The sequence below is a fragment of the Chelonoidis abingdonii genome, chromosome 14 (genome assembly GCF_003597395.2).
Source record: "Chelonoidis abingdonii isolate Lonesome George chromosome 14, CheloAbing_2.0, whole genome shotgun sequence".
NCBI lineage: Eukaryota > Metazoa > Chordata > Testudines > Testudinidae > Chelonoidis > Chelonoidis abingdonii.
Window position 1 is genome coordinate 7,176,363 of NC_133782.1, and position 14,230 is coordinate 7,190,592.

A 14,230-nucleotide genomic window follows, 5' to 3' on the forward strand; every position below is an offset into this window, starting at 1 on the left:
TGCTTGCAGAAGTGGTTGTTGGCAGATGGGTGTTGCAGTTGCCTCTGAGATACTATGCTTCCCTAACTCAGGAGCTTGAAGTGTTTTGGGAGAAGTCGGGGGTCTGGACTGGTATAGAAGATCAAAAAGAAAAACGATTTTTTTCTTATTTAGTGATTTTCTTTGTTTGAGATCTCTGTACCACCCCAGGCACCTTTTGGTGTAGCTTTTCTGTACACTGTTTCCATTACAATGTACATGTTCATATTAGTTATTTTAATTGTTTGTCAGCAGAATTTGTGTGGTTCCAAGTATTGTTTTCAAGGTATTCAACTGAAGCATGAAGAACAACTAGACTTCTGATTTATAAAGATGTTCTAATGACATGGTAACCATGAGAATAAAACCAGAACACTTTGTGATGCAATAAGAGAATCTGGAAATATGTATAATCTTATTTATGATATCCTGTGTTTTATATACAAGTTTGTGATAAGAAAATACCTGAGCTATATAAAAAGTTTATTTTTATTTTTTGGGTATCATCACATTACCCTTTTGAAAAAGCAAAACAAAGTATTGTAGGAGCATTTCTTTGTTGGGGGTACCTTCCTATAGACTACAGATGTGGTGATACCATGTTTAATTGTTTAAAGGAGACTTTGTTCAGTCCATCAATGCGAAATTGAGAATAGATGAAAACCTTGTTAAGACCCATTGCACCACTTAAACTTGTTGTGTGCTTGGTTATGAGGAGCCATCCATCTGTAGGACAGGTCTGGAAGGGGATCCTTCTCCTGCATGTGGCTGGGGGATGTCTCTGTATTAGTTCCTTCTATGCTGAGATGTAATTGAGGTTCAGAGGTAGGCCAGAGGAAGGGCCACAGACTTCATGGTTAAATGGATCCTGTGACTGTAAGAGTCCAGGTAACACAAAGGAACTGTAACTTTCACTTCCCAACCATATGCTAGAGTGGTGGAGGTGCTACGCTGCAGGTCTGCGTCTTTTGTCCTAATACCTTCCATGCTCCACCTACATATAACTCGGTAATTTAGGATTTGCTTTTGAAGTTATTTTCAACCCTGAGGAGAGATTTTTGCCTACATTTATTAAAACTGGCTTGTATTTCAAACACATTTTAATTACATTTGGTCATTGAACTTTTTGACACGGTCACTTTTGTCATTGGTATAATGAGAGCTCTTCACATTGAGCAAATCAGAAGAGCTTTTGAAGAAGCTTTTATACAGCTGTCTATCAGTGGGATTCTGTACATGTTTTTTGTATGTATACTGAAAGAACCTCTAAAAGTGATGTGACAATAAAGTGAAATAATAATGATGATAGGGGTTCTCTAATATGGAAAGTGCTATAATTATAAGTGCCAGTGGGAGTTTGGTGATTCATTGGTTAGGGTAATATACTGTTAAAAAGAGCAGTTATAAAATGGTTTGGTTTGATATCACAAAAATATTTTTTAAATTGTTGGTTTTTAATAAGAATCTAAATAGGACAGGGATGCAAGGATTTATGGCATCTACAGAAATGTTCTTTTACTCAGCTGAACTGCTGAGAGCCCTATAGTAGACACATCTTACAGTTGGGCAAGTTTTTATTGCTGTGCTAATTCAGCCTGCTTTTTAGCAGGTTTAACTAATGTGGTAAAAACTGGTCCAGTGCGGGAGCCTTCTCTGCACTATATGTGTCTACACTGAAAAAAAAAAACCTTATGCAATAATGAGTCTCCGAGCACAGGTGTTACGCGCTATGGTGCTTGCTAAAAATGTCGATGTAGAAGTTCTAGCTTGGGCTCTGAAGCCCTGGAAGGGAAAGAGATTTCAGAGCCAGAACTCCAGCCCAAGTGGGAACATCCTCGTTGCTATTTTTCTTACTGTAGCATGAAACCCCTTGAATCGGACTCTGTAGACCTGGGCTCTAAGACTTGCTGCTGTAGGGATTTTTTTTGCAGTATAGGTGTATACTTCAAGGCTCCCCGGAGGGTCAGCTAACCAGATGGTAGAACAGGTGGCAGGGTTTATTTTTGTAAGATTGCCAGTGTAGATGCAGCGTAGGTGACTTTGGTTTCCCATGACAGCTACGTTTGACTGGTACAGTGGAATGGTTGATCTCGAAAGTGAGATTTATGTATGCAAGAGACAGAGCTTTCTCTAACAGTCCATGACTTTGAACCTCTCTTCTGGAAGAGATTTGATTGACTATCACCTTCAGAGTATTCAAAATAAAATATAAAACTCACTTCTTCAATCTAGGTTTCCCATAAATCAAATATTTAAAAATAAATCAAAACCCAAATACCTAACCATACAAACAACCCAAAAACAAAACAAACAAATCGTACTCACCTTCCCACCCTCTAACCCCCAGTGCTATAGAATGGGAAAAGAGAAAAAGAGACATCATCTTATGTTCACTTTAAGATGTATGTTGGTCCGGTATCGTAGTGATTGGTACAGCATACAAATATATGTACAGTATAACCTTAGAATTATGAACACCAGAGTTACGAACTGACCGGTCAACCACACACCTCGTTTGAAACTGGAAGTATGCAATCAGGGTCTCTTCCGCCCCCTCCCCACTCCCAAAAATAGGCAAATACAGTACAATACTGTGTTAAACATAAACTAAAAAAATAAATAAACGGAAGCATTTTTCTTCTGCATAGTAAAGTTTCAAAGCTGTATTAAGTCAGTGTTCAGTTATAACCTTTTGAAAGAACAACCATAACATTTTGTTCAGAGTTGTGAACAACCTCTTAATCAGTTAGCCTCTTAGAGCTGATATGACATCGCTCGCGTGTGTGTGTGTATGTACACACACACATACGCTCTTCTTATATGTTCCATTCTGTGCATCCAATGAAGTGGGCTGTAGCCCACGAAAGCTTATGCTCAAATAAATTTGTTAGCTTCTAAGGTGCCACAAGTACTTCTGTTCTTTTTACAGATACAGACTAACATGGCTGCTACTCTGCATCCATTCCCAAGGTGTTTTGAAAGGGTCATGTTAAATTAAAACTCCCTCTTTAAAATGTAATTTGCAATCTTGCCACTGGGTGGAGCAAAATTTTAACAAATTGGAAAATATGATCTATTCCAGTGGTTCTCAGCCAGGGGTCAGGGGCCCCTGGGGGGCCGTGAGCAGGTTTCAGGGGGTCCTTTGAGCAGGGCCAGTGTTTAGACTCACTGGGTCCCAGGGCAGAAAGCCAAAGCCCCACCGCATGGGTCTGAAGCCTGGGGCCCTGAGCTCTGCCATCCAGGGCTGAAGCCAAAGCCTGAGCAACTTAGCTTTGCAGTTTTCCCTGTGGCATGGAGCCCCAGGTAATTGCCCTGCTTGTACCCCGTAAGACCTGCTCTTGCTTTTACATGCAGAAAATCAGTTGTTGTGGCACAGCTGGGCCATGGAGTTTTTATAGCATGTTGACGGGGGCCTCAGAAAGAGAGAGGTTGAGAACCCCATATCTATTCAACATCAGAATGTTCCCTAACCTGAGAAAATACCAACTGCAGTGTTGGGTATGCATTGGTAATATCAGATCTGTTCCTCAAGATTAAATATATTGAAGATTATTTTCTGTATATGATCTTTGGACTCTGGTTGATGGCACAAAAATATTAAACCGGATTTATTTGCACAATCAGCAGAGGGCATTCTGGAGTCAGTAGTATGTTACAAACTGAAAGATTCAAAGAAGACATGTTTGGGCACATATGTTTAATTTTTAGTTTTTGTTCAGTGGCATATGTTACATAAGAATAGTAGGTTATTTTATTAGAATTGAACAAGTAGTGATTAGCTGACTTTCCCTCTTCCTTCAGGTATATCTCTTAGAATTGCGTGATGTGTGATGAATTGGAAATTCTGAACAGGGAGATTGAGCGGTTATTACGGAGCAACATCGTGGAAGAAGGCACTTTAAATTCAGACCCTCTTCAGCCATCTACCACTGACTCCTTGGATATAGACACTGATTCAGAGAATGAAGCAAAGTACAAATTAGTGCAGGTACCCAATGCCTTAATAAACAGTAATAGGGTTCTCAAAATCAGGTTATACCACTCTGGGTTTTTTATTTGTTTTGTTATTGAAAGATTTGAAATGTACATGGGAAGTATTTAGAAAGCAGGGAATAACCTGAATTTGTGCACATGAAGCATTAGTTTATCTGTTGCTGTCAGTGGTAGAAAAATTATTTGAATTGCTTTACTATTTCATGTATCAACTGAGAAGAATGGCAAATTTCTGTTTTCATTTGTAAAATGTAATGGCACTGGGGAGAATGTGGAGATGATAATTTCCCATGAAGTAACAAGTAGTTAAAAATAGCAAATATGCTTTAAGATTCTGGGGTTTGTGAACTTGAACAGTTTGAGTTGAACAAATAAATTGTAGGGAAGATATGTTGGAACATATAGGATTGTATATCTTAATTTATCCTTACATTTGCCTCTTTCCACCTCTGGTGCATTACCAGGATTTATCCTTACCATGCTGAAATCCTTGTTCGTGTTTAATCACTTTTACCTTTACTGTTGCGATTCCCGTTGCAATTGCTGCTGAATCGTGTGTTCCAAGAAATGGAATCATGTTACCTTTTTTCTCAGTCACTGGCTTATCCTCAAGTTCAATTCAAAACTGACTTTCTTTATTGGTTCTATCCTGCCTCCTGTTCCCAAGCCTGCTTGCTGTACTCCAGTTGGGATAGGTTTTTCTGTACTTCTGTACATTTAGCTTTGTTCCTGTAGTAAAGTAAGTTCCTGATTCTGAAATATTCTTGAAAAAGATGTGCCAGCAGAGTTAGTTGCTATGGTAGAGGGAGATCTCTTAACAAATGATTAACAGCCTTTCTTTGGCCTAGCCTAGCTTTCATGAAGCATTTTAAAAAAGTTTTGCTCCATTCATGCAGGCTTTACCTGCTGGTAAAGCCATGTTTCTTGAAAAATGTTCAAGGATAGATTTTGAAAACTGTTTGGGTTTGGGAATCTTCGTAGAGTGCATGTGACCATAGGGACAATTTCTCACTTGTGGAGCTTTATCTGGAACTCTTAATCTTCCCTATTTTTAAACCACTAACTGATTTCTAGTTTTTAAATCTTTGAACCTATGGTCTTGTCCACACTTACAAATTTTGCCACTCTAGCTGTGATAGCATAGTTAAATTGTATAGCTTATTCTGGTTTGGCAAAATGAAATAAATTATACTGGTAAAAAGTGACCTATATCAGTATAATTGCATCTGAACACACATAACTATGGCAATGAAAAAAATCACACTCCTTGCCAGTATAGTTATACTGGTAAACGTTTTAAGTGTAGACTAGGCCTACTTTTTTGCTGTAAAATTGCGTTTGACTTGTTTTAAAACACTTTCTAGTGTAAAATATTTGAAATCAAGGAATGACACACTAAAATACACTGTCTTTTAGCAGTTAGGGTATGTTGGCTTGGCTGAGTCTCTTTAAACTCTGTCTTGAAAACACAGTACAAGACCAAGAGAAAGTGAAAGAACAGAGAATTTATCCTTCTGCTAAGTGGTAGCTCACAATTAGATATCTATATCTGGCTGTAGGGAAAATTTGTAGGAGTAAAGCTGATGTTAATCAGATTTTTCTAGGATCGTTAGCTTCAATTAGTGATGTTAAACTTAGCTTAAGTTTTTAAAAAATAGGATACTGTTTTTCTGCATTTTCAGTACTGCTAGAAACATCTAAATATAGATTATGTACTTTAATTTCACTCTTGCTGAGTTATTAAATATTAGAGTTAACTTGTTTTGTTAAATTCCTATTTAGTACACTGTTGTGCTATGAAAATCTTAATGGCTTCTAAACAAATTTATCAGTATACAAACAACATTGCTTATGGCACTGAAAGATCAATTTTAACAGTGGAGGTTTGATAGTATTTTTTCCCCTTTACAATAATACTCCTACCTGTTTCAATCCATTTCCTGAGGAAAAACTGATGACGAAACAAAATGTGACGGTTTCTTTCAAGTGTTACAGATGCACTTTGCCTTTTATTTTCTGTTTTCTTACCAAAACTATTTCAATTTACAGACTTATTTTTTAATAATGAGAACTTTGTAGCAATTTAAAGCATTACATACAATTGACCTGTTTCTGTTGTCTGACCTGTGGGAATTGTGTAATACAGAGTGGTAAAGTAAATTAATAAAACTGTATAAACTTTTAAAAATTTTTTTTCCTTTCAGGTGCCTACAACTGGAGGATTGATATCTGAGTCTTTGGATTGTCATCAAGATGAACCATGCACTTCTGAATTATCAGATTCAGCATGTGCTTTAGGGATTATGCTGAATGACTCTGATCGAGGACTGCTGCCCTCTTCTCGCTCTCCCTTTCATTTAGATCTGCAGGGAGAAACCATCCCAACCTCTAATGCTGTGTCAGGTAAAGCATATAGAGGACATTGAAGAATCTACCTATTTCTTTAAGTTTTATCTGGAATTTAAATCTCAGAATTTGGATTTCCTCTGCTGTTCTCTTAACATTTCTTCATCTTCCAAGGTAAACAAATACGTAAAATATTGTTTGATCTCTTGCATCATAACTGCTTTGATTTTCAATTTCTTATTAATATCAGTTTAAAGTTTTATAATATTTTAAAATTATAATCTTGTTGCTACGTAAGATGCTTAAAACTAAAAAAATAAATGTAATGTTATTTTTAAACATGATCGTCCAAAGAGTTTAACAAAATTCCATCAAATTTAGAAATGATTTGCGAATGCTCCAATAGCTAGGCTAGAAAGGTGATTCGGCATTTTTATTACCTTACTATTAGCTTAAAAGTCATTATTTTTTTTAATTCTACTGCAGCATTCTTATTAGCCATTTCCCACTTCAGTGATGCTTAAGCATGCACTAGTTTGATGGTTATATCAAAAGTACAATCCCGCTGAAGTTGTCTTACAGTGAATCTTGTAAGTGCTATGTTTTCAAACACTATTATGTGGATTTGAAAAGTTTCCTATTTTAGCTTTGTTAATTACTTTGTAAATGGTAGCATATTTTTTAAAAAAGAGAGAACTTCACAGACCATTAGTTTTTAGTTTAAGTAGACAAATACATGGCACCATTTTGTCATGGGCTAACTCTACAGGGTTTCGTCCCTGATATGTTACAATTGTAACATATGCTGGTACACTAGAGGAAACAGGAGCCATCTCATCAGGACTGCACATTGTAAGATGTAAAAATAGTGAGATTTAATATAACATGCTAGCATGTCTAAGCTCCTCATATATTAGCTATTGGAATTGTGGGTATATATCTGAAGCTGTTGGAAATTTGTTCAGTTTTTTCAGCAATCACCATAAAATGAAAATAGGATACATTGTATGATTCAGTTTTGTTATAGTGCATTAGATACTTGTGAAAGAAATGCAAAATTGAATCCTATGGAGCTGCTGCTCTCAGTCTAGAGACAATTGGCTTAAGTTCCATGGATGGAACTGAGTTTAGCAATGGTTTTAAAATTTAGTTGTGGCTCAGATGTGTTAATAGTATAAAATTCATTAGTCAGACAAGATAAAATTCCATAACCTTTCCAAGGAAAGTGTATGAAAATAGTGTTTCATTTTACCGATTTGTGGAAGTAAATCCTTATTTATCCTGTGATGATGGACAAAAACACATATACTACTGATCATAAAATGTATTTATCATTTCATCTTAGCAAGGCATTCACATTGCATGAAACTTGTTTGAAATGCAGTACCACATATGCCTCCTGGTTTTAGTGACTGGCATCATCTTATGCCCAAATTGTTCTTTATTTTGGATCCTGATAAAGTTACCTCATGCTTGTATGTTGTTTCTGTCACTTGCTTCCTGCTGTTCTCTCAGACCTGGAGAGGGATTCTTAGAAGCTGTGTCCCTCACATCAACACTAGCTTTCCCCTATAGTTCAGCTTGTGACATTACCAGGTTATTTCCCAGAACTCTTCTCTGGCACAACATACAGCTTGGAAGCCTTGACACAGAGACCACATCAAGGACCATCCTTATTTGAGTTCCTTTCAACGTGTTGAGTTTTTTTCAGAGAATTTGTTGATAAGGCTTTGAGAAATTCTTCTGAACTGAACAAGATTCTAGTTAACCAGTCCCATTAGTGAGACTCCTCTAGAGGGAATGTGTAATACCTTTTGCTGAGTTACTAACTACCAACATTACTAAAACAATCAGTCCTTTCATTCCTTTACCCATTCAACTCCACTGGGGAACGAAAATACTTCTCAAACACCATCTAGAGAAGGCCTCCTAGAAGTAACTAATCTAGTCCGTTAGACACTTTCTTCTCCTGGACTCTTAAAATTGTTGAGACTGATGTCCTTTAAAATTTTCAGGAATACCTTCCTCTTAACTTTTTTCATTGCCTTCCCATTGGGATCACAAGAAGTGACAGGCAGTTCTGGACAGCATGGTGAAACTTATCCAAGGGGCCATTGTCTTTTCCAGAAGAAAGAATACTTGCCTTTGATAGAGATTCTTCCATGATGAAAAAGAAAATAGGATATTTCTGCCCCATCCTGGACTTGTCTGGGCTGAATCTGGGTTCACAAAATCTCACTTTGTACAGAATTCTGGCATTCTTGATATAATAGGTTTTCTATTAAGACTACTTAGGTTTCATCTGATTTGGATCCAGAAGAATCCCAGGACCAGTAATAATAGTAAGATGTTACTTATGGACCCAGGGTATTGAAGGGAGATGTCTTAATATCTGATAGTGTCCTCAAATTATACTGGGGAGGGGAGGAAGAGAGTACAAATTGTCTGTTTTGAGGAATCTCTCGATAAAGGAGTCTTCAAAACTGAGTACAAGGACAAGAAAATGTTGCTATTGGCCAAATGCCAGAAGAGAAGTAGATTTTCAGAGAGTAACAGTCCTTTTCAGGTTTCTTCTCATACAGATGAGACAGTGACTGAATTAGATGGCAGTTGAACAGATGATGTGGTGAAATGTCTAGAAGCATCTTCTCTAGACAACCCTCCACCAACCACAATAATGCTTGACTTGTCGTCTTCTTCCGCCTGAGGAGATCGGACTCTTGAGCAGGCATTTCTGATTCTCAGCCAGGAAGGATGACAAATGTTGGAAATATTCAGTCTGGCTCCCAGAGCTTAGTAACGTACAGCCAGAAGATGGCAGCTAACAAACTACTACCAAAGCTATAGAGATGTATTTATCTTCCTAGTCTCCATGTAAAGGGCTTAAAAATGATCCTTGTATTGAAGAACTTATAATGATTTCTGCAAATATCAGAATTGAAAATAAAAACACTAAAGTCCACTTTGACAGCTGTTTTTCAGATCAGTTTCCTAACCTCTATCAGTCTCGGAAGATTAGCCTTCCTATCCTGATCAGACCATCACTCTGGCAAACCATGTTCTTATGTGGTTAGAAACATTTCCAATAGAGGGCACTATGCTTTGACCTTAATTATTCTCTAACAGTATTCACAGAAATGTACCACTTGTTTGGATGGAAACTCTTTAGGCCTGGACTTAATGCAGGTTTTGTACCATTATAACTATTTTGGTTAGGGGTGTGGTTGGTTGATTAGCGCTTATACAGATTGGTTTTACCTATGTGGGTGTAGTCTTACTGTTATAACTTATTCTCCTTCTCTTATAGGAATAATCTGTACTGGTATAAGCCACCTTTACACTGGTATAACTGTGTCCACATTACAGGGGTTGTACAGTTTTAATTATGCTACTATAATATGTGTGTCTATACATGCCCTTAGAAAAAGATTTGCATCCTGATAAGAGCATCCTTGCAGGGCAGAACAGGACATCAGTTTTATGGTTCATTTCTTCTAAGTAAGGGGATTCATGGTGAATTTTAAAAAAATTTTGCTTAATCCAACTCAGGCCATTCAGAACTTTGAAGTCACTCTCAAAACCAAACTTCAAAGGATGTTTCTTCCCGGGGGGAGAGAACAAAATAAAGGAAGTTATATGCCATGTCTGTGAACAGCCTCTAGCTTTCAAAATATTATCGAGTTTGCTAAGTAATCTGATTTGTTAGATCTGCTGAGCTGGCAACATTTCTCATATATCCACTTCAAAGATTTGTGCTACCCTTTCCATCAGATGTTCTTCACCCCCTTTGCAAATAGAATGCCCCTGAGGACATGTTCATATAGCCTGGTGATTTGTGACTGGACACCAAAATGATGAATTGGATAGAACTGTGTTTATTATGGATGGAAAAAACACTTTTTGTTTAGGGGGAGCACATCTTTCACATCACTTTGGGGAGATGGTGCCAGAAAGAAATGATGAGGAAAATCAACTGGCTCAAGCTCTGAGACATTTGATTAGCTTTCCTTATACTGCACAAATCAACGAAACTTCAACATATCCTAGTAATGACAGACAACACTATATGAACAGAGGACCAGGTCATCATGTTTGCACCAAGAAGAGAGGTCCCTCCTGTGCCAGGGCAATAATAATATGTAATATATTTGGGCCCTGCATATCAAGTTGAATCTAAATACAGCATCTGATTGTCTACATAAGCACGAAACAGAAAATGGAGTCTCTACTGCTCTTTTTGTTCTGTTGATAAGAAAGATTGGAGGTCAAGATGGGATCTCTCTGCAAGCAACATGCCAAGACAAGAAGATTCTACTTCCAGTTCTGTGTGACTCAGCAATGCCCCTTGATGCATTTCTCAGAATTGTCTATTAGGCCAATTCTGTGCTTCCTTGCCTGCTGCCTTGAGCAAAATTTTCCAGAAGAAAGCATCAGCCCCATTCTGGACTCTGAAACTGTGTTTTTTCTACCTTTTGAAATTGTTGTCCTCCCCTTTTCTATGACATGCCAAAAAAACCTACTAAATCAAGGGTCAACACCTTATCCAGGGAAACTCCATCTGTCAACATGAGTTTCTGTTAGCCATGGTGATTTAAATTGGCTTTTAAAATAGCTAGAGAGAGCTGGTGACAATTCCCTTTGTGGAGGGTTACTCTCTCCTTGTAGAAAGATGTAAGGGAAGGGAGGGAATGTGTTAGGGCATGTAGTAGGCAAGGCCGGTGCATGGTGGAACTGAACTATGCCTGATCCTGATCCTTCTACAGTGGCAGAAGTTAGAGAAACTAAGTAGCCCTTCTCTTGCTCTAATTCGTCTGAGAATAAACAACTGAGGGTCAGGGAGCCACAACTAGGTCGCAGTAGCCACCTCTCTCCTCTTTGTCAAAGTAGAGAATCTGTTCATGAATATTTTTTGTCTTCTGTTTTTCTGTTTGTTTGTTTTTAATATGTTCCATATGTTGGCGTAGCTTGTAGGCTTCAGTAGCAGTTCATCCTGATTTCAGAGTTCAAGAGAAAGTGATAGTTTGCTTGAGTAATAATTCATTTTAGCAAATAGTGTTTTAATTTAAATTTTTCATTTTGTGTGTATTTACGAACTCCATGAGGTATTGATAAAGTTATAGGTGCTAGCCAGGGATGCTAAAAATAAATTACCATTTTGCATTTCCTCACCCCAAATCTGAATAATCTGGGAGATTAATTTATTTTTCTTTTCAGCTGACATGGTTCCTACTTTTATATTTTAATTTAACAGGGTCTTGTAAAATAGTTGTAGCTGCTTATGGACTAAGGTAGCTGGAGGCTTCTGGACAATCCACTTGCATTTTCACAACTCTAGATACTTATACAAGAGTCAGATTTTGGTATGAAAAACAAGGAAACGTTTATGATTCAGTATTCTGGTTCCACCGTTCACGTATTTTTATACACGATTATTAGAGAGTGATCATTCCATTATAACTTATTTGGTATGTATTTGTGGAAGTTTTCAAAATGTCATGGTAGTGACACTATAGTTAAAATGTACAGTGTCATTTAGTTCTACTCCTATATTCTAGCACTTTTAACTTTATCAATAAATTACTTTTGCGTTGAGACCCATACTTTTCAAGTTCAGATCCATATATATATATTTAACTCTAAGTCTTAAAAGCTTTAGTTTTGTAATACCTGAAGTTCAGGATTAAACACCCTCAACTGTGTCCCTTTAAATTAAACATTTAAAATAGTTGATAGCATAGGTTATTTTGAGTAGCTGGGTATATACCTCAGCTTTGATTATTCTTATTTTGTTGCTAAGCAATTTGCAAAAGTTTGGAATCAAGTTAGTAGTGCATGTGTGTGCTATATCCAAAAATGTGCTGTACAATTTCGCACTTTGAGTAAATTTGAGATCTTTTTGTTTCTGGTATTCATTGGGGTCAAAAATTAATTACCTACATGTTTGGATACTCATAATTTTACATTGTGACAGATTTTTCTACATTAAATCTCTTGTTATTAATAGATGCAACAGAATCTCCAGGTCAAAGCAATTAAATTCTGAGTCTTATGTTTATTTTTAGAGTTGAACTTTGGGAATGGTGGTGTCTCTGTTATGGAACAAGTTGTAAGTTCACGGTCTGTGGCATTTGAATCTGAATCCAGTCTTGGCAACATGGAAAACCGTTCCCCTGGTAAGTCCATTTTCTTCCTTTTATATTGAGCAGAAATCTTGCTAACATATCCAGTCTGTGTGTTTCTTAACCAAAAGATAGTTTTTGCACTATTTACTCAAGTTATCTCTAAGGAGGAGTACAATATGTTAATATGTGGTTTCACTTTTAAGACTATAAAGAATATTTGTATTTAGGAGCCCCCTGTGATGGGTTCCCCCCCATGCAGCTGGGGTACCACTGAGCCCCCTGTACCCACCAGCCTGGACTCATTTTCATCCTGTGGTGCTGTGATAAGATGCCAAGCTCTCCAAGATTGCTCTTTCACCAGCATACACACACCTAGCTGCAGAACTTACAGGCTGCTGTGATCAGTTCTGCATGTGGAGGCTCCAGCTAAGGAACTGCCCAGCTGCTCAAGAACCCACCCCCCTCTGGAGTGTAAACCCAAAATTATACCATCTTGCACTGCACAGTGATCTGTACAGTGTAAGCTCGTGAAATTCACCCCCTCCCTCAGTGTGAAAAGAAAATATACAACAGCTTTTTTTCCTCAAAATATAACTCCCCCACACTGACTGGTCTGTGATGAAGCAAACGCAAATTTATTAACTTCAACAGATAGATTTTGAGTGATTATAAGGGATAGCAAACAGATCAAAGCAAGTTATCTAGCAAATAAACAAAAACACAATCTAAGCTTAATATACTAAAGAGATTGGATATGAGTAGCAAACTCTCGCCGTAAATGTTGATTTAAACTGGCTGCAGACTCTTAAGGGGCAAGCTGCAGTTGCTTGCAGCTTAAGAACCCCAGGTATTCCTTTCACAGGCTAGAAACTCCTCGAGCCTAGGTCCAGCATTTCTTCCCAGTTCAGTCCTTGTTCCTCAGGTGTTTCAAGAGTCTCCTTTGGGCAGGGAGTCAATGAAGAGCCACGATGATGTCACTCCCCTGCCTTAAATAGCTTTTGTATATGGTGGGAACCCTTTGTCTCCAAGCTTGGTTCCGTCTTTCAGTGAAAAAACACTGGTATTCCAAGATGGAGTCCAGTACCATGTGATATGGTCACATGCCCCTGTAGTGTCATAACAGCCATGACCTGGAGGCTATTTTTACTGTCCTCAGGAAACCTTGGTCTCCCTGTTGGGAGATTAGCTTCTTCTAAGACCTGTTGTTCTTCTTAATGGTCCATTGACTTGAATGGGCCGTTTCCAACCAGCCATCTAGACTGACAGTCTTTTGCATAGTGGGCATTCCCCAGGTGTAACACATTTGTAATAGATACATAGACAATATTCGTAACTTCAGATACCAAAATGAAACATGCATACAAATAGGATAATCATATTCAGTAAATTATAACCTTTACAGTGATAGGTTATGCAAGCTATCTTGTATAAAATACATCATAGTTATGCCATAATCCTATCAAAATACTATCTCTATGAAGGATATGAGCTGCAGTGTCAAATCCCCATCAATGTGATGTTAACTATACAAAACACAGAGAGAGCAGACATGGTCACTGCCCTAAGGGATTTATAATGGTAGTAGACAGCCACATGTAAGTACATCCAAATTGTAATTCACTGGTTGATTGGAGAGAGATTTGGTCAGGTAGGGTGTTTTGTTTTGGTTTTAAATGTTACTGACTTGTCACTTGCTTTTAATTGCTTACAAAACTGCCTTTCTCCTCATATAATACCGCAGCAGTTGTGAC

General features: G+C 37.7%; 1 protein-coding gene across 8 annotated transcripts in view; it reads left to right on the forward strand.

Moving 5' to 3' along the window:
* DIDO1 (death inducer-obliterator 1) overlaps positions 1-14,230 on the forward strand; it is an 89,919-nt gene that overhangs the window by 18,903 nt on the left and 56,786 nt on the right. For 3 of the 8 annotated variants that reach the window (XM_032766380.2, XM_032766383.2, XM_032766384.2), the window contains exons 2-4: positions 3,820-4,006; positions 6,216-6,414; positions 12,420-12,530. In XM_032766380.2, coding sequence (XP_032622271.1) covers positions 3,842-4,006; positions 6,216-6,414; positions 12,420-12,530 — 475 coding nt within the window. In that variant the 5' untranslated portion in view covers positions 3,820-3,841. Of the gene's footprint in view, positions 1-3,819; positions 4,007-6,215; positions 6,532-12,419; positions 12,531-14,230 lie in introns of all 8 variants that reach the window. The other 5 variants (XM_032766382.2, XM_075072222.1, XM_075072223.1 and 2 more) reach the window with 3 other exon arrangements.